The sequence below is a fragment of the Euleptes europaea genome, chromosome 2 (assembly GCF_029931775.1).
Source record: "Euleptes europaea isolate rEulEur1 chromosome 2, rEulEur1.hap1, whole genome shotgun sequence".
NCBI lineage: Eukaryota > Metazoa > Chordata > Lepidosauria > Squamata > Sphaerodactylidae > Euleptes > Euleptes europaea.
Window position 1 is genome coordinate 118330359 of NC_079313.1, and position 21697 is coordinate 118352055.

General features: G+C 44.1%; 1 protein-coding gene across 1 annotated transcript in view; it reads right to left on the bottom strand.

Annotated features, from left to right (window-relative positions):
* Nucleotides 1-13866, bottom strand: part of B4GALT5 (beta-1,4-galactosyltransferase 5) — a 65982-nt gene extending 52116 nt beyond the window's left edge. The window contains exon 1 of the mRNA XM_056844338.1: nucleotides 13733-13866. Coding sequence (XP_056700316.1) covers nucleotides 13733-13856 — 124 coding nt within the window. The 5' untranslated portion in view covers nucleotides 13857-13866. The remainder of the gene's footprint in view (nucleotides 1-13732) is intronic.
* Nucleotides 13867-21697: the final 7831 nt, after the last annotated feature.

A 21697-nucleotide genomic window follows, 5' to 3' on the forward strand; every position in this document is an offset into this window, starting at 1 on the left:
CTTTGAAGAAAGATGAAATAAAAATGTAGGCACCAAAGCTGCAATATAGACTGTTACCAAAGGCTCTGGAAGCATGCATATTATGTTACAATGCAAGGAATAGGTCCTATACAACAAATCCAGATGTTGCTCCAAACCAAAGGTTCAAACTCTCAACCTGTTCTCAAGGTGGCAGAAATTATTCAGTGTCTAGAAGAGCTTGCCATTACTCAAACAATCAAGTTCTTATCTCATCAAAATCCCTCAAACTATACAGCATGCAACGTAAGTGCATAAATTGACTCCTAAATCCCAAGACTGAATTTGCAAACATCTGGATGCCTGTTACCACCAATACTTGGATTTGAGCTATATGCAATATGGTGGTCAGAATGGCCACCATCTGCTCTACCACCTGCAGGAGAAGAACAGTGATGAGCCATTCTTCAAACAGGAAGGTACAATCATCACATGCTATCTAGCCTGGCTGCTGATGGAGTTGAACTGTCAACAAGCAAACTGGCACTGACAGGCTAAAATAGCACCAAGGATGTGTGAATCAACCCATTATCTCAGGAGAATATAAAAACTGAAATCCCAAGGTGATAAGATCAAATCTGTCCTATGCCAAGAATGTTTATAAGCTTTGTGTTTCAACAGCAGTTCTCACTATTGTCTCATTTAAATCTTATCAGAGCAGACCTAATTGACAAAGCACTCTAAGATTACCTTCACAGCCATGATCCTTGCTCCTTCCCAAACCCACAGCTTAAGATACCCCCTGCTCCAACAGATGTGAGTCTTTTGTCAAGCTGTACAAAAGTATCAAGCCAGTCAGTGTCTGCATACTTAAAATTAACTAGGCACTGCTCCATAACTGGATATAAAAAAAGCATGAAACAGATCCTAATCATCAAAAAAATGCACAAGCCACTTTAAGCTGCCTCATTGGATAGTACTTTGTGGTAGCCAAGGTATAGCTCTCCACTCATTTCAGGCATTTAAGAGCAGCTTTGCAAGCTACTGCATAGCAAATAAGCCTTGAGGATCACATGCAGACAAAGCTTATCCAGTATGAAGTCCAAGCAGAAATAAGGCTTTAAAGATCCTTGTTGCCTCTGAAGTAGCCTTAAAGCCCACAATGAAAGGACTGCAGTCAACAGGCCAGTTCATGCACACAAGCCGCTTTGAAGGTATAGCTCCACATCATGAGTTGGATCCAGGTTTTCTACTAATGAAGCCGGGGGGGGGGGGTCTCCTTTGATCACTAAATAGGCTATGCTAGGGGTCACAGGACCTGTATGGACAAAACCTTGTGGAACATGATCTGCAGTGAGAAGGGGAACTGGGTAAGGCTGACTGGGGGAAAAAAGGGACTGGACCCAACCTAGTAACTTTTTGCATAGGCAGGTGCAGTGATTTCAGACATAATTCTAACATAAATGTAATTGCTGCTTGCTATGTGAAGATGCACATTTGAAATAGCCACCTTTGTAACAGATTACACACACACACACACACATATATATAGATAAGACTCAAGGCTGAGGACAACATTTGCCATTTCATCCCAAAATTTCAGTTATTTTCATCAACTGTTCTAAAAAAAAGGGGGGGGGGAGTTAAGAAATGAGGGTGTCTAGATTGCTTAAGATAGTCGGGAAATACTCAGGAAATACTCTACATTTCAGGATATGATATTTCCTTTAAAGTTTTGGGGTTTTATCCTGACCAATCCCAAAACAGTTAACTGTTCTGCAGACAAACAGATCCTTCCCATATTTGGAAGATGTCAAGAGAAACCACTTGAGACCTCTAGCATACACATTTTATTTAACATAATATGAAGATGATACTGGATGCTCTATGCTGCACTGAGCTTATGAGGGTTAAGAGTTCAGCATGCATTCAACGATCCTTTCAGAGACATCCAATACATTTTTTCATATATTACTATGAACCCTTTCTCTCTCACCTGCCAAGACTTTTAGGCCCCATTGATATCAATTACTCAATGGAGGGAAGGCCCTTATTGAATAAGGCTTTAAAAGTCCATAACCTCCTCTGCCCTGAAGAGCCCAAAACCAGCTCTTAAAGATTAGTAATGAGACCTAAGTCTGGTGCAATTAACTAAGTGCAGTGGGTATGTAGTTTGATCTAGGGCAGAGTTGTTCCTCCCCTCCCCCGACCTTCTCACTACTAGCAAAAAGGTGGAAGATAATACTTGGAAAGATAATTCTGGTTCCCCCCCCCCCTGAAGAATTTGGAACTTAGAAACTGCAAATCAAAAGTGGGAAAGAAAGAGTAGATAAAGTTAATCCCCTGTGCAAACATTGGGTCATTTCTAGCCCATGGGGTGATATCACATAGCAACGTTTACTAGGCAGACAATGTTTACAGGGTGGTTTGCAATTGCCTTTTCCAGTCATCTACACTTTACCCCCAAGCAAGCTGGGAACTCATTTTACTGACCTCAGAAGGTTGGAGGCTGAGTCAACCTTGAGCCGGCTACCTGAAACCAACTTCTGTTGGGATCGAACTCAGGTCGTGAGCAGAGCTTTGACTGCAGTAATGCAGCTTACCACTCTGTGTCACGGGGCTTATAAAGAAAGAGTAGAGAGTATCTAAATAAAACGACAATGTAAAAGAATGGTCTAGGGGTGTGTACTTCAAAAATTACTACTTTAATTCTGTACTGTTATGTCAGGAAGGACTGATCATTTTCATTAATGTTCTGGTCAATCATGTTGGGAAAATTTTCCATTTTAATAAATATTGGGACAATACTCCCAGTTCACTGAAAATGATAATCATGCCCTTTCTGAACTTTCAAAAGGAAATTAAAATAGCAGTTGAAGTGCCCCTCCCCCCCCCCAAGAGGCAGCAGGAACAGGGAAGGAGATGGGGAGAGGAAGTGCACCCTGCCCCCCACTGGTCTGTGGTACACAGGCCCTCTAAACTTTTCAATGAGAAAACCTGGACCGTTTATGCTTGGTAATTAGCAGCATGTTCCAGGCTAAAGTACCCCACATATTTTTTTAATTTATCACTGTGAAGCCTGCGCATACCTGCTTCACATTCCTTTTGTATTTGCTCCATCTCCACATTAAAGCATTCACTGAAGGTATCATGCAGAATCCCAAGTCAGCTTAGCTATGCAAACAACTATTGCTAATAGCTATGCAAATGAAGGAGCAGGAGAGTGGGGGGGTGGAATTTGTTTGACTTCCTCCTCTTGCATCAGGACCGTGAATAGTCATTTTAAAGGTCTGATTTTTTAAAAAATCAGCATTAAGCTAGCAGCAGAATTGACCCTGCATAAATGGCCCTGATCTTCAGACTCCACAGAGGACAGGTCTACCACCACTGAAATAACAGCCCTTTCCAGTGTAAACACTAATGTGCCACAGACCAGCGGTGAACAGAGAAAAGCCTCCCCTGAACCCAATCCTGATATTTCTTAGGAGAAAAATATTGAAATTGGGAAATCAGAAGTGCCTTTCACAGGGCTGAATATTGCTAGTCCATTTCAGGAAAATGTTAGCAATAGATGATTATATGCCTCTGCCATAATCATTATGAAAACAGGTAGCATTAAAAAAGGAAGGGAAAACTGCTCAGGACATGAACAAAAAAATACAGAAAGAGCAAATGAGACTGTAAAAGAAGTTTCTGGATATTGCTTCATTTTGAATTCAAATGATTATACCTGTTAAATATTCTAAAATACATCTGCATGCATTCTACTGAGCATTCATGCTACCAGTGTGAGTATTCCAATAAGGAACCAAATGCTTCCCAAAAGAAAAAATTCCCTTTCTGGAAGAAGGGCATGGATATCATTCACCCTGTGTTTGAGGACTGGAGTCCTAGTGTTAAATTTTTTTAAAAAAACTGTAGTTGCTAGTATGCCAAAAAAAAAAAAAAAGGAGGCCTTTTCAGTATTATCAAATTTAGTCTTTTTTACTACATTGACAAGAGGTGACAACCTTTAAAACTTGGTCCAGGAAAGACTACCCTAGTCATTCTTACCTGGGGCCACGTGGCATCCTCAAGGGGCAAGCTCCAAATCTTGAGGAGCATTCAGAACTTTTTTTTGGGGGGGGGGTAAAACAGGAGGGACATATGGAATTTTAGGCAGCTACTTATACCCACTTGTAATTGCTTTTGACACACAGCAGCGGAAAGCAGTTTTATACTGCTCACTCTGCCCAAAGAATAATCCACCAGATTCTTCCCTCAGGCCCTTAAGAAAGTAGAAATCAAACCTGATATTGAAGAGTTGGCCAACAGATAGAGGTTGAAGGGTCTCATATGTATCCCTCAGATCTTATATCATAAATATACAGATATATATGTATGGGTGTGAAAGCTGGACATTGAAGAAAGCTGATAGGAAGAAAGTAGATTCCTTTGAAATGTGGTGTTGGAGTTGTGTTACGGATACCATACACTGCCAAAAAGACAAATCAGAGGGTTATAGATCAAACTGACCCTAAAAGCTGAAATGACTAAACTGAGGCTATCGCATTTTGGTCACATTATGAGAAGACAAGAGTCACTGGAAAAGACAGTCATGCTAGGAAAGTTGAGGGCAGCAGGAAAAGAGGAAGACCCAACAAAAGATGGATTGACTCTATAAAGGAAACCACAGCCCTCAATTTGCAAAACCTGAGCAAGGCTGCCAAAGATAGGACATTTTGGAGGACTTAGATTCATAGGGTCACCATGAGTCGGAAGCGACTTACCGGCACTTAACACACACACAGAATCATAGAATAAAATCATAGAGTTGGAAGGGATCACCAGGGTCATCTAGTCCAACCCCCTGCACAATGCAGGAAACTCACAACTACTTCCCCCACACACACACAGTGCCCAGAAGATGGCCAAGATGCCTCCCTCCCATAAACTTCCCAAGTTCATAGAATCAGCATTGCTGACAGATAACCATCCAGCCTCTGCTTAAAAACCTCCAGGGAAGGAGAGCTTACCACCTCCCGAGGAAGCCTGTTTCACTGAGGAATTGCTCTGCTAGAAAATTCTTCCTAATGTCTAGATAGAAATTCTTCTGATTTAATTTTAACCCATTGGTTCTGGAGCAACCTTCTGGGGCAACCAAAAACAACTCGACACCATCCTCTACATGACAGCCCTTCAAGTACTTGAAGATGGTTATCATATCCCCTCTCAGTCTTCTCCTTTTCAGGCTAAACATACCCAACTCCTACAACCTTTCCTCATAGGACTTGGTCTCCAGACCCCTCACCATCTTTGTTGCCCTCCTCTGGATACATTCCAGCTTATCTACATCTTTTTAAAATCGTGGTGCCCAAAACTGAACAAAATACTCTAGAGATACCATCAGTTCACATGATCTGGACATCATATAACTATGTTGTCCCAAGTGCTGCTTGTTGTGCCCTAATTTGTAACTTGAAGGGTATTTAATGAAGTGGGTGGGGCTAGCCATTTCCTCAACTTTATTAAACCCAGAAAAATTGTGTGTCACTGAATTATCACTACAACAGTGTTTTATGAGCAATAAATCTATTAAAGCTCAGGAACACGGTACAAAGTAATACTCTGTGTAAAGACTGTTCTCAAGATTATAGCAGGTCACACATTATTCAGTAAATAGAAATGCTAGGACTGACTAAAAATAGTTGTATACTTAGAGAACTTTGAAGACAGACGATTATGTCTTCTGCATCAAAAATAATTGAGAACCCTTAACTGCAAATTATATACTTGCAATTGTAAAATTGATACAGTTCTTCCTCATAAGGTAGCTAATAGTACAAAAAGCCCAAAATTCAAACATCATTTTAACACACTGTTTTTTAAGATTACTGTACTAGAACACAAGGATGGTAAATTAATCCATGGATTCATCTACTGTAAACAACTATGCTACTCTGTGGAATACTGTGTGCAGTTTTGCTTGCTTTATCTCGAAAAGGACATTCCAGAGCTGGAAAGAGTAGAAAAAAGGGCAACCTAGATGGTTAAGGGGTTAAAGCACCTTTCCTGTGAGGAAAAGCTAATGAAACTCAAACTTTCAGTTTAGAAAAAAGAAAAGAAAAAAAGACTGAGGGGAAACATGATTCGACATTTATAAAATTATGCATGGGGCAGACACCTGATAGAGACAACTTGTCCTTCTCCCAAAATACTAGATCTCAAGGACACCCAATGAAGTTGACAGCCAAAAGTTTCAGGACATACAAAGGAAGTACTTTTTTACTGAATGACTGAAGAACATGTGGAATTCACTGCCAAAGGATGTAGTGATGGTCACAAACACGGAAGGCTTTAAAAGGAGATTAGACAAATTCATGGAGGAGAGGTCCAGGAGTTGCTACTAGCCATAGTGAGTAAAGGGAACTTCCATGACAGAGGCAACAAACCTCTGAATGCCAGTGCCAGGAGAAAACATCAGGGGAAGGCCTCTGCCTCTATGCCGTTGCTGGTCTTTCAGAGTAACTGGTTGGCCACTGTGTGAGACAGGATGGTGTAATAGACCACTGGTTGGATCCAGCAAGGCTCATCCTATGTTCTTATCAATTTATGGTTTTCAGATACAGGAACTAATAAAAAAGTACGGGAACTAAAAAAGTACAGGAACTAAAAAAGTACAGGAATTAATAATTAAAGAAACAAGAAAACTGTTTATGAGGATTTGGGTGCAGCTATTGAAACTGCTCCTCTCTAGCCACTGAAGGATTACTTTGGCCTAGAGTTTTCAAAATGCAAGGTAAGCCTCGCTGAAGAGGTACAGCCAGTTGCTACAGTACATGCAAACTCCAGGTTCACTTGGCAAAAAAGCCTGTATTCTCTGTTATTCCGCTAAAGAGCAAGAACTGGTCTGGAAGCAGTGCAGGGTCAAGACCACCACATAGTAGGAATACATTTTACATTTGCAAGCTGTTTACCACTTATCATAACTAAGTATACAGGAACTACAGACAGTTTGCATAATGTGTTTGCATGAATATGACATTAGATCACAGCAAACAGCTCCATTTTCATGCATTTTGCAGCTGCATCTCTCTGTCCTCATTTTTTTTTTGAAGCCATTTCTTCATTACTGGGTCTTGGGAAAGAGACCTACACCTGGTGAGAACAGAACTATTATGTTTCTCCATATATAAAGAAGCGAATCCAAATTAAAGTGAAGTTGAAAAGGAAAAAGTGTAGCTGACTTCTACAGTGAAATGAGGATATCAGTCTATTTGGCATCTCCTGCATTCACATAAAGCAAGCACACTGAAGAGCTACTGGCCTTGACATCCCAAGACAGGATGGTCATTGGACTGTCTAGGGAACCATGGCAACGCCCAATGTGCTATTTATTGTTTAGAACAGTGGTCGGCAAACTCATTAGTCAACAGAGCCAAATATCAACAGTACAACGATTGACATTTATTTTGAGAGCCAAATTTCTTAAACTTAAACAGTGTACCTACCTATATAGTTTATTAACTTAATAAACTTTAATTAAAGTTTTAAGTCTTAATTAAACTATAGGTACACTGAATAAACTTGATATCATACTTAATAGTGATCTTATTTATTGATAAAAATTAAATTGTAAGTAAGGTATCCATAAAATTAAATCATGACAATGACTGACAAACACTGTACATTTTCCCCATCTGCATTCTCAAAACTCTGCAGGGGGGCTTATTTTTGAGTTTTGAGAATCTGGATGGGGAAAATGTGCATGAATCAAACATGGCTCCCCCCTCACCCGGCCCCGACCTCCTCCTTGCTGCCGCCGCCTGGGCTCCTTCCTTCCTTCCCTCCCCGGCCGGCCATCCGCCCGTCCTCAGCGCCTCGGCCTCCGAGGAAGAGGAGGAAGAGAAGGAGGAAGGCGGAGGGGCGTCCTCCCCCCTCCCCGGCATTCTCCAGCGGCGGAAGGGAAGGGCAGGCCACGAGGGCGACGCGCTAGAGTTTGCAGGTGAGGAAGGTGGGGGAGGGTGTGTGTGTGCTGGATCGGGGCCTCCCTCCCTCCCCCCGGTGCTCCGGCCAGCACGTTGCAAAGACCCCCCCCCCCCAGGCGCGGTGGCTCTGGGCTGGCGGAAAGGCAGAGAACTTTTGCGGGACTTCTGCGTGAGCACAGAGCCCGGGCAGGGAAGGGACGCCAGGGTCTCCTCCACCGCGCCGCCCCATCCTCCGCCAAAGGAAGCCAGCCCCCCCCCCACCCCGCAAAGGTGGCTTCTCTCGGGTGGGCGGCCGTGATCCTGCAGCCCAGAGCCGCACTCAAGGGGCCAAAGAGCCCGTGGTTTGCCGACCCACTGGTTTAGAACAAGAGCTAGCATACATGTGAGTATCAGCACTGATTTTTCTTCCTTTTAAATTAGTTTTTATTTTCAGCCCTCACAACTGCAGAAACTTTGAAAATGCAATACACAGAACATTAAAGGTTTATGAGATAAGGAAGATGTGGTCCACAGGATTCTTCTAACTGCAAGACAGTTCCCTACCTTGACTTGGCCAATCTGGTCATGTGGGTCTATGATGCGGTAACCTTACTACTGAACTACTGTAAAGCCAGCTGATACCAAATGCTCAACTGCTACCTGGAAGTAGGTGGAGTATACATTTTACACAAATTCTGCAGTCACTCCGCTGGTTATTGATTAGTTTCTGGGTTCAATTCAAGGTGCTGACTCTTACAACAGTGGTTCTTAACCACTTAACCACCTTGGTACCTGTCCCAATAGTGGCATGAAGAAGCAGTCTAGGTGGGAGTCAGGGTTTTATAACAATAAGAATCTGCTTTCCCTCAATCCCCATGGTCACCTGTGACATGCCACAGATTATCCATCTGTGATCTTTTGGCTTGTTAACAGTAACCCTTGGACATTCTCTGTTTCTTCTAATTCCTGGTACCCATTTCAAACCAGCAAGTGTCTTTGATGTGCCACTTCGAGCTGACTCTACCTGCCAGGGATTATCCACTAAAGCCACAGAAATAGAATGTACTCCCAACAATACTACAGCAACTTTGATGACCTACCCAGCTATACACAGCCCACTAAGGCACCTATGAAGTTTCCACTTTTCCCAATATCCAAGAAAGTACAAAGAGTGATTTCACGCACTTAGTATGTTACAATAGGTGGTTGGTAAACAGTATTAGGTTTGATGAGTCAGACTATGCAGGCCCACTGTTAGCATACCCTGCCTTAGAGAAAATGATTGAACTTTATGTCTGCTTTGCTTCTTTCAAACAATACATCTATAAGGGAATTATGAATTTACCACATGAAAATTCATATTATAACCCCTAGCTTTAGATGCAGTGAGAGATTTTAAATTTTTGGTGTTTCTTGCCTATCCAGTTCAGGACTCAAATACCAGCAACAGTACAAGAACCATTGAGATGTTTTTGCTTTACCTTGCTGCACCCTGGCTTTAATCACAGAAAAATCTACACTATCCATTTCACATTTGTACACTTGCATTTAGTACATTTTTATTGTGCCTTTTCTCCAAAGAGCTCAAAGCAGAATATATTCAACACAAGCAGAACCAATTTAAAAAAAAATGAAAATGTACAGCCAGTCTTTACACAAATGCCATTAAGATCTTGCAACTACTAGAGACCTTTTTGCATAAATGAAAAGTGGAAAGGATGGTGTTTTTCAGACAGACAATACAGAAGGTTCCAAGATCTGAATGCTCCTAAAAGCATTCAACACACACATCACAGTGTCCTCCATACTTTCATTCATTCAGCAAATGTTAGAAAGCAATATTCAGATGGGAAATGAGAAACCAGTGAACAGTGGAGTCAAAACAAGTGCTACTTCTGCATTTTACCTTATTTCCCAAGAAAAGTGAATGAAATTACTCCAATAAAGACCAAGTAATTAATGAGTATAATGCACTAGCACTATTAAAGAAGTCACCCTGTCATAAGAGTATAGATACATTACATATTTGGAGATATCCTTTGCATAACAGCCTCTCTCAGAACCAAGTTTTGCTTTTTCCCAGTGAGCATATGGCCACAGACAGATGACCAAGGCCCAACAAGACTTAAGAACTCAGAGGAAAATGCAGCAACCTGCAAACATGCAAGATTGAAGGAGTGCTTCTGCAAGTATCTATAATCCTCCTCACTGAAGGATAGTGATAACATCCTATTGCATATGATACCTCTCTCTCAGAGGTTCGATTAGCTTCCACATACTAACCCTTGCGGCCCAGCACTTGGGAAATGCCTTGCCATAGTATTCGGATTGCTCTCTGCATTGAGAATTTAGCTGAATGAGAAGCAAACCTCTTCAGTAACTTTTAATACAAAACAGATAGTTTGTTTCATATAATTGGAAAATAGTATGTAGCCAGACAAACTGAAAACACATTCCATGACCTTGCCAAGTTACACTGCTTGCCACAGTGTACCATATGACAGACCAAGGAAACAAAGTATGATATTAATGGGTTCATGTTGCACTGACAGCTATTCTTGTGTAATTTTGGGAAATGAACACATCTTTAATTTTACCACTGCAGTAATATTACATGTGCAAACACAGCAAATAACTACAGTACCTGTTTGCAATTCAAGTCCATGCTACTCTGTGTGGCATTACCCTATGTCCCTATCATCCAAGGCTTTAGGTTTAATGACTAGATTTAATGGATTTTATGGCTAAAATGCTCCAACACGAGGTAAGTCAAATAATCAATATTGCATGTTATAAATGCAGGCTGGGTACTGCAAGGAAGGCACTGATATTAGCATTAAATAGCACATGGTATTAAGTGCTACTTTGAGTGCAACAATTCTACGTTGGCGAAGCTTGTACCCACTGTTCTAAGGATAACACCTACCTATTCCTGGAGAAGCACTATTTTAACAGAATGAAAAGGCATTAAAAAGCATATTACCAGAATTAGAAATCATTTTTAGTCAACTTCCCTACCGAGATATGCTTTTTACCAACCAAAGTTCAAAAGGTATTGAGCAAGGACTTATGTAGCTGCCTGGAGATACTAGTCTAGAAAAAAAATACCAATTTTTATCCTATTTTACAGCCTCAGCCACATACTCAAGTCGCCATGACAATTGCTGATCTCCTGAATGAAGGCCCTCTGTGAATAACCCAAAGCATTTTCAACTTCCAAAACCACTGAATGCTGCTATTCTCATCTAGAAGTCTGCAGCCCTAAACCACCCTGAATAACACTAACACAGCATGTGAAAACGAGAAAGCATATCAAGAGATTTCACACTCAACGATATGTAAAGTGAAAGCACAGCAATTACCACCTGTCAGAGGATCGCATCTTGGAGAAAAAAATGCGCCTTGCGAAAGAAATGTAACAAGCAACAGAACATCCCAGTTAACTATAAAATACTGGCATGTGATGAGTGTGTATTTGCACCATACCTTCACCATCAAATTTCCTCTGACTCCTTTTTGCCAATAACTGGCAACCAATGGCCTTCCTCAAGTGCACACTTGAAAATTACTTCGTCCCCTACTATCACCCCTAACTAGCATAAGTTACAAGAACAGCCAGTGCAGAAAAATCTCCTTCTTTCAGGCCTTTGTGAAAGAAGCACCATTGCCCAACTACTGCCAGGAGAATTTACACCCTCATGCGTCTTCCCCTTCACCTCATGCACACAACTAATCTTTCCCTTCAGCTTTGGAGCAGAAACAGCGAGGGTAAAGTGGTGTGTCAGTCAAGGTCACGGACACATAGGGTGTGGGAGACAACACAGAAAAGATGGAGAAAAGAGAAATCAAGCCTTGGAGTACTGAGCCCTGCAGATGCAAAGATTAAAAACCATACAGCTCTACAGAACCCCCAACACATAAGATTCCCCCCCACTTCATCCAAACAGGGCGCATACATTTGAAGAATAGCTTTAAAAAATCAAGTATCTGCAGGTAACCATATGCAGGTAAGACACAGAAAGAAGAAAATTACAGTTGAGACATACAGCAATTTTTTAGAGCAGTGGTTCTCAACTTTTTTGCTCCATTCTCCTTCACCATTGTTCAGAATATAATTCCCCCCTTCCCAAGATAGTCTAAGTTATTAAAAACAAACTACAATTTTACAGATTGTACATAATCTACAGGACGTCACACTTTGCTGAATAGCGGTCCCTATTTACACCCCCAACCCTAACCCCCCCAGGGGGGAATCCCCCCCTTGTTGAGAACCCATGTTTTAGAGGGGCACAGAAGGAAGAAAAATTATAATGGAGACACACAGCAATTTTTCAAAGGGGGATAACAGATGACCAAAAAATAAAATAAAATTCAGACGTGCACCAATGGGACTTTTCGAGGGGGGGGTACTGAAGAAGAAGAAAAGCGGACATTGGAGACACAGCAAATAACTATAAGTACCTGTTCGTAATTCAAGGCTATGCTACTCTGTGCCCCTATCATCCAAGGCTGGGGTGGGGGAGAGAGAGAAGACAATCTTCTCTGCGGGGTGGTAGAAAAGGGCAAGAGTCCAGTAGCACCTTAAAGACTAACAAGAATATTTTCTGGCAGGGTATGAGCTTTCGTGAGCCACAGCTCACTTCTTCAGAGACAGCTTAGAATGTGACTCCATCTGCCTTTAAGTAGAGGAGAGCGAATTCAGACAAGCATTAGTATGTCACAAGGTTGATGGATTTCCATTCTGTACGGCTAAATGTGGCCCCTTCCATGAAGATAATTCACAGCGGGTAGCCGTGTTAGTCTGTCTGCAGAAAAGGGCAAGAGTCCAGTAGCACCTTAAAGACTTAACAAGAATATTTTCTGGTAGGGGGATGAGCTTTCGCGAACCACAGCTCACTTCTTCAGATAGAGCTTAGAATGTGACTCCATCTGTCTTTAAGTAGAGAGTGGATTCAGACAAGCATTAGTAGGTAAATGTCAACAGTATGACAGTATATATGTCAGTATGTGTGTCAAGTGCCGTCAAGTCGCAGCCGACTTACGGCGACCCCTTTTTGGGGTTTTCATGGCAAGAGACTAAGAGAGGTGGTTTGCCAGTGCCTTCCTCTGGACAGCAGCCCTGGTCTTCCTTGGGGGTCTCCCATCCAAATACTAACCAGGGCTGACCCTGCTTACCTTCTGAGATCTGACGAGATCAGGCTAGCCTGGGCCGTCCAGGTCAGGGCCATATGTCAGCATATATGTCAGTATAACAGTATATTCTCTGGGGGGGGGGGGGAGAAGGGAAGCAGCAGAGGGGGGAGGCCTCTCTGGAAGAGTCCCCATTGATAAACATTACGGGGAGAGGACGGGGTGGGGGGGGGGAAGGCGTAGGAGAGAGCCTCCCGACGCAGCCTTGGAGGAGGAGGAGGGAGGAGGAAGAGGCGAGCGTGTGTGTGTGGAAAGGGGAGCCGAGGCTGCGGCAATGAGGGCTGGCGGGAGATGGGCGGAGGAGGAGGACGAGAAGGAGGGGGGGGAGAGACACGCGCGGCTCGGCCGCCTCTTTCCCTTCAGCCCCAGCGGGAGCCAAAAACTGAGGAGGGGGCTTCCCCCTCCCCCCACCGCCGACCGTTAGGCGCGCGGGCCGTGTGCGCGCGCAGCCCTTCTGAGGGGGAGCGCGGCACGCGCTCCCCCTCAGAAGGGCTGCGCGCGCACACGGCCCGCGCGCCCCCTCGTCATGCTGGGAGCGGCGGCGGCAAACGCCCCCCCCCCGCTTTCCCTCGCTTCATATACCAGTTCTTCCCTCGCCTCAGTCAGTCAGTCAGCCGCCCCTCCCTCCCTCCGCTCACCGATGCCGGGCGCCACATAGACGAAGTAGAGGAAGGAGGAGGAGAGCGAGAAGAAGAAAAGGGCGGCCAGCAGCGAGCGCCGGGGAAGCCGCCAGGGCCTCCGAGGGCTCCGCGGCCACCGCATGGTCCGGCCCCTCCTCTGCTGCTGGGGACGACGACGATTCTGAGGTGATCCGACAGAGGGAAGTCGGCTGAGGCGGCGGCGGCTCCTCCCCCTGCCGCTGTGGGCGCCTCGCTCAGCGCCGCTGCCGCCTCCCACTTTCCCTCAGGTCCCGTCGCCGGCCCCGCCGCCGCATGAATGAGAGGCCGGCGCTGCTGGAGGAGGATCCTCCTCTCCCCCCCCCCTCCCCTTATCTTTTCCCTCCGCCCTGCAAACGCCGGCGGAGCGGCGAGGGGGCGGGGCCGCCGGGGGGCGGGGCCAGAGGAGGGGTCTGTCTCCAAACTCTCCTCGCCGCAGCCGTCAGCGTGCGGTGTCTCCAGCGCGCATGCTCGGGGGCTGGCAATAAGGGACCGTCGGACAACTCCTCGTTCTGCACCTCGCCTTTTTTTTTTTTAATCCTCTGTCATTGTGTGTGTGTGTTAGTGTGTGTTAAGTGCCGTCAAGTCGCTTCCGACTCATGGCGACCCTATGAATGAAAGTCCTCCAACATGTCCTATCTTTTCACAGTGGGTAGCCGTGTTAGTCTGTTTGCAGTAGTCAAAAAGGGCAAGAGTCCAGTAGCACCTTAAAGACTAACAAAAATATTTTCTGGTAGGGTATGAGCTTACCTGGGCTGAATAAAGACCTTGCATTCATGGCCCATTACCAATGCTGATTTCTCCACACCCATCTCTCCCCTGGACATCACAGACTCTTCTGCATATCACACCTAATTCCATCAAGCCTGCTATTCACATTTACATACTGTTCCTCTACTTAAAGACCGATGGATTCACATTCTAGCTGTATCTGAAGAAGTGAGCTGTGGCTCACGAAAGCTCATACCCTACCAGAAAATATTTTTGTTAGTCTTTAAGGTGCTACTGGACTCTTGCCCTTTTTGACTTATGTCCTATCTTTGACATCCTTGCTCAGATCTTGCCAATTGAAGGCTGTGGCTTCCTTTATTGAGTCCATCCATCGCTTGTTGGGTCTTCCTCTGTCATTAATAGTCATTAAAAAAAAAATCCTAGTTCTAACAAGGGAGCCCTGGGAATCTGTTAGCCCCAAAATCAAACAGAGGCCTCAAACAGCTGCTCTTCTTAGCAGCAGAGGACTCACAATAACGGGTTTAAATTACGGGCAGAAAGGTACCGGATGGATATTAGGATTTATTATGTCTTTTAATGTGAGAGTAGTTCAGCAGCGGAATCGGCTGCCTAGGGAGGTGCCGAGGTCCTCCTCACTGGCAGTCTTCAGCCAGCGGCTGGACAAACACTTGTCAGGGATGCTCTAGGCCAGAGGTTCTCAACAACAGGAATCCCCCCGGGGGGGGAATTTTAGGGTTCATGGGGGGGGGGGAATTGGGACCACTATTCAGCCAAGTGTGATGTCCTGTAGATTATGTACAATCTGTAAAATTGTAGTTTGTTTTTTAATTTAATCTGCGACATTCAATAAAGTTTATGACTATCTTGGGAAGGGGGAATTATATTCTGAACAATGGTGAAAGGGGGAATGGTGCAAAAAATGGTTGAGAACCACTGCTCTTGGCTGATCCTACATTAAGCAGGGGGGTTGGACTAGATGGCCTGTATGGCCCCTTCCAACTCTGTGATTCTATTATTCTAATCTAATCAAGTAAGCTCTTTGCTGGAATAAATTTTGTTAGGCTTTAAGGTGCTGCTGGACTCCTGTCTTAATTTTTATCTTATGCTTCCTCCAAAATGCTCATGACAGGATGTACAGTGTTGTCGAAGGCTTTCACGGTCAGAGTTCATTGGTTCTTGTAGGTTATCCGGGCTGTGTAACCGTGGTCTTGGTATTTTCTTTCCTGACGTTTCGCCCGGATAACCTACAAGAACCAACAGGATGTACAGTTTTATTTATTTGTTGCATTTTTGCCCTGCCCTCCCCAACCCAAAGGTTGGGCTCATAGTGGCTTCCTGCATTCACAATAACCCTATGAGGTAGGATAGCCTGAGAGAAAGTGATTGGTCCAGGGTCACCTAGGCTGCAAGCCTAAGCATACTTACTAGCTGGTATGCCCCATTGAACAGAATAGACCTAAACATGCTTAGGATCTGTTCTTTTTTGGTTAAAAATTAGTGGCCAGAAGCCATATATAAGACTGTGCCGATTGCCACCATTTTTCACCTCCCTCTGCAGATCCTCACTAGGATGTTCCTGAGGGTCCACTCTGTTGTCCACTGGCTGAGTTGGGTTGGCTGGCACATGAGGACCAGGACTTAGGAGAGCCCCCCAAAAGTTGCTGGTGCTTTCACAAAAAAGCCAGTTCAGGATTGCACCCTGCTTTCCCCAGTAGACGCTAACCACTACACTAGAATCATACAGTCGGAAGGGGCCACCAGGATTATCTAGTCCCACACCCTGCACAATGCAGGAAATTCACATGATGGCAACAAAAACCCTCCAGGATCCCTGGCAATCTGGCCTGGGGCGAAATTGCTTCCTGACCCAGAAGGGGCCATGAGAGCCAAACACTGACACAACACTTCCTGCCCTCCCTCCCATGAACTGCCCAAGGTCATAGAATCAGCATTGCTGATGGGTGACCATCTAGCCTCTGCTTTAAAACCTCCAAAGAGCTTTCCTGCAGCATCCCGAGCTGCTTAGGCATTACCTGTCAGAAGTGGTGCTTGAGTGAAGTGGTGCTTATGCAGGATTACCCAGCCAGCCTAGGGCTTCCTCCTTGGGAGCATGGCCGTTTCTGGCCCATTCCCATTGGCCAAGCACTTGGTCAGATTTCACAGCCACCAGGGAGCATTGGGCGGGGCCACAGCGAGGTGAGCGGTCAGCTTTATGGGGCTTTATAGATTTACAACCTGTCAAGATGACCCTGCATCCTGGCTCTGTCTTCTACTGTATTTGTTACCCCTCCCAATTTAGTATCTGTTTTTACCATGTTGACCACCATTTTCCTTGCAAGAGAAGACTGAGGAAAAGTAGGAATTGGGGAGTTCTGGCCTCTATTCATCATCTGTTACAATTCTATCCTGTCCCCACAATGGGTCTACCATGTCCTTGTTCTTTTTCTTACTCTGAACATAACAAAATAAGCCTTTTTAATCATGTTTAGCATCTCTCGCTAGCCTGAGATCATACTGAGCTTTAGCTTTTATAACACTCTCCCGACAAGCACTGGTTATTTGTTTATATTCATCCTTGGATATAAAGCCCCTTCCATTTCCTAAATTATTCTTTTTTATTTTTCAAATCTTTAGAAAGATGTTTATGGAGCCATCCTGTCTTCTTTAGGCTCCTCCCAGTTTTTCTTCTCATAAGAATCGTTTGCGATTGTGCCTTCAATATTTCACTTTTAAGAAACTCTTGAATTCCCTTCTCCTTAAGTATTTGTGACCATGGGATTCTACCCAGCATGACTTCAAATTTGTTAAAATTTGCTTTCCTAAAGTCCAACCTATATGTCTGACTATGTACAGCTTTTCCCTTGCCTAAGATTGTAAATTCCAAAATTACATGGTCACTATACCCAGGGTGCCCACTACTTTCACCTGGTCAACCAGTTCTTCCCTGTTGATGAGAATCAGGTTTCCCTCTCCACTTTCTGGAAAATGAAGTTGTCAGCAAGACAAGTCAGGAATTTATTTGACTTTCCACTTTTAGCAGAGTTGGACATCCAGCAGATGTCCAAGTAATTGAAATCTCCCATGACCACAGTGCCCTATCTCTTTGAGAACTTTGTAACTGGTCTAGGAGTGTCTCATCCAAGCCCTCTGCCTGGGTTGGTAGTCTATAGCAGACCCACTCCATAATATCACTATTATTTCTTACTCCTTTTATTTTTACCCAGAGACTCTTGACTGAACTTCCAAACTCAGATTCATGTATCTCCTCACAAGTATAAACGTCCTTGACATATAATGTTACTCCTCCCCCCTTCCTTATTTGTCTATCTTTTTAAAACAAGTTGTATCCCCTCAGTCCTAATATTCCAATTGTGAGTGTCATCCCACCAAGTTTCAGTAATGCCTATTAAGTCATAGTCCCCTTCCAATATAAGGACTTCAAGTTCCTCCTGCTGGTTTCCCATACTCTGTGCATTAGTGTAGAGACATCAGAATCCATGGTTTACGTGTCCTTAGGATTTCGTTTTTGGGCTTACCTGTAAGTTAATGTTTCCATGCATACATGCCACTCCCCATAAATCTTTTGTGTTCTCATCTCCAGTTAACCTAGGTTTGTTGGGGGGGGTTGGTTGGTTGGTTGCAACATTGTATTGTGATTGTTATTTGCAAACATTGGCAAAAGCAGTCATCCTAAAGAAGTGTGTGTGTGTTTTAAGATGGCTTGTATAAGTAATGCAGCAGACATTAAATCAGCACCCCCTCTTTTCTCATGCACAGGAGGGAATTAATATGGCACTTGCCATCTGCAGTTTCTATAAGTGTTTTTTTTTTATTGCTGCTTAATTAAATACAACATGAAGCACTGTTTTATAAAAGGTAAAGGTCCCCTGTGCAAGCACCGGGTCATTCCTGACCCATGGGGTGACGTCACATCCCGACGTTTCCAAGGCAGACTTTGTTTGCGGGGTGGTTTGCCAGTGCCTTCCCCAGTCATCTTCCCTTTACCCCCAGCAAGCTGGGTACTCATTTCACCGACCTCGGAAGGATGGAAGGCTGAGTCAACCTTGAGCCGGCTACCTGAAACCAACTTCCGTTGGGATCGAACTCAGGTCGTGAGCAGAGCTTTTGACTGCAGTACTGCAGTTTAACACTCTGCGCCACGGGGCTCCTTTAGTTCATCAAAATGTTGTACTGTTTTAGTTCATCAAAATGTTGTCAGCTGTTCAATTTAATAGATTAACTAGGTAAACATTATAGCCCTAATTATTACTAGGCTAAGCAAGGTGACCTCATGCAGCATCAGCCTAAACCTGTTTCCTCAAGAAGTAAATTCCACTGACTCCATAATTCCTACAAACTATGTAGAAAGAAACCATTAGCTATAATTTGTTATGCTTTATGTTGACACGAGGAGGGAAGACAACATGGTATAGCCCAATCTTGTCAGATCTCGGAAGCTAAACAGGGTCAGCCCTGGTTAATATTTGTATGGGACACCACCAAGGAATATCAGGGTTGCTATGCAGAAACAGGCTCTGTCAAACCACCTCTGACATTCTCTTGCATTGAAAACCCCATAAGGGATTGCCATAAGTCAGCTGTAACTTGATGGCACTTTTCACACACACATGTTGACACAAGACTGTTTTGTTTGTTGGCTAGATTGTATAGTAGAGGCATTTAGGCATGCACTCAAACAGGGACAGAGAATTACAAAGGTTCTTGTGCAGAATCATGTGCATGTTACTCCATAGGGCTTGGGTTTCAGCTAGGGTTGCCAACTCCAGATTGGGAAATTCCTGGAGATTTTAGAGGTGGAACTTGGGACCTGGAGGATGGAGTTTTGGTAGGGGAGGGAGCTCAATGGGGTTCACCCACCAAAGCAGCCATTTTCTCTATGGGGATTGATCTCAGTTGTCTGGAGATCAGTAATTCTGGGAGAACGTCAGGCTTCACCTGGAGGTTGGCAACCATACTTACAGCCTATTTGGTGGTAGAAAGTGCTGTCAAGTCACAGTTGACTTATGGTGACCCTGTAGCGTTTTCAAAGCAAGAGACATTCAGATGGTTTGCTATTTCATGCCTCTGTGTGGGCTGAGAGAGTTCTGAGAGAACTATGACTGGCCCAAGGTCACCCAGCAGGCTTCATGTGGAGGAGGGGGGAATCGAACCTGGTTCTCCAGATTAGAGTCTGCTGCTCTCAACTATTATACCATGCTGGCTTCAATTAACATAATTCTAATTCTGAGCAAGTGTACATAGGATTCAGTGTGGAGATGCCTTGAAGGGCTGGATCCTATTCTTGGCATTAATTGCATGAAGGGGTGTAATATTATGACCATGACCTGTACATTGGTGCTGCAGACCCAGAATGATTTTTTTACATTGAATTTTAAATTTTAAATGTATTTTTATTATTTTTATGTTCACTGCCTTGTAGACCCTGATTGGGTGGAAAGGCAGCATAAAAACATTTAAAATAAATAAAACCAGTATGGTATAGTGTTTAGAGTGCTGGACTAGGATTTGGGGACACAGATTTGAATCCCTTCTTAGCCATGGAAGTTTGTTGGGTGACTTCGAGCCAGTCACACAGTCTCAGCCTATATCACAGAGTTGTTGTGAGGATAAAATAGAAGAGAGGAGAATGATGGGGAAAGCTTTGGGTCCTCATTGGGGATAGCAGGACTACAGCTGAACATCAAGAAGACAAAAGTAATGACTACAGGAGACTTACACAACTTTAAGATTGACAATGAGGACATTGAAATTGTTGAAGACTTTCTATTCCTTGGCTCCATCATCAACCAAAAGGGAGACTGCGGCCAAGAAATCAGAAGGAAATTGAGACTGGGAAGGGCAGCCATGAAAGAGCTAGAAATGTTTCTTAAGTGTAAGGATGTGTCATTGGCCACCAAGATCAAAACAAACTCACATCTGCCTTGAATAGAATCATAGAATCATAGAGTTGGAAGGGACCACCAGGGTCATCTAGTCCAACCCCCTGCCCAATGCAGGAAATTAACAACTACCTCCCCACCACATCCCCAGTGACACCAACCTTCCTCCCACCATGCAGGATCCCACAATCAAAGCACTCCTGACAGTTGGCCATCCAGCCTCTGCTTAAAGACCTCCAAAGACGGGGACTCCACCACCCTCCGAGGCAGCGCATTCCACCATCGAACAGCCCTCACCGTCAGGAAGCTCTTCCTAATGTTTTGGTGGAATCACTTTTCTATTAGTTTAAATCCATTACTCCATGCCCTAGTCTCTGGAGCAACAGAGAACAAGCTAGTTCCCTCATCAACATGACATCCCTTCAAATATTTAAACATGGCTATCATGTCTCTCCTCAACCTTCTCTTCTCCAAACTAAACAAACCCAACTCCCTAAGTCTCTCCTCATAGGGCATGGATTCCAGACCTTTGACCATTCTGGTTGCCCTCCTCTGGACACGCTCCAACTTGTCAACATCCTTCTTAAATTGTGGAGCCCAAAACTGGACACAGTATTCCAAGTGAGGTCTGACCAATGCAGAATACAGTGGTAGTATTACTTCCCTTGATCTAGACACAATACTCCTGTTGATGCAGCCCAGAATTGCATTGGCCTTCTTAGCCGCCATATTACACTGTTGACTCATGTTCAGTTTGTGGTCCACTAAGACTCCCAGATCTCTTTCACATGTGCTGTTGTCAAGCCAACTCTCTCCCATCCTGTACCTGTGCCTTACGTTGTTTCTGCCTAGGTGAAGTACCTTACACTTCTCCCTACTGAAATCCATTTTATTACTTATGGCCCAGCTCTCCAGTCTATCAAGGTCATTCTGAACTCTGACCCTATCCTCTGGGGTATTAACTACCCCTCCTAACTTGGTGTCATCTGCTATTATAGAGGCTATTCCTGTCCGCAGGAGGGGGTGTATCACCAGTCTTAGATCCTTCTGAGCTAGAGATCTGCCAGGACCCATGATTTCGTGGGCCTTAAACCGCCCCCGGGCCTGACGTTCCCCACCCCTGCTTATGCCATAAGAAGGTTCAATGTCTATTACCATATATTAAGCATTTATTTAAGGGATAATAAGTTTTCTTCCGGGTGTGTTGATAAGCCTGTTGACTTTATTTGCTGAGCTAGTAGAGTAAACAGGAAGCTAACAGGAAGAAAGTTGATTCCTTTGAAATGTGGTGTTGGAGGAGAATTTTACAGATACT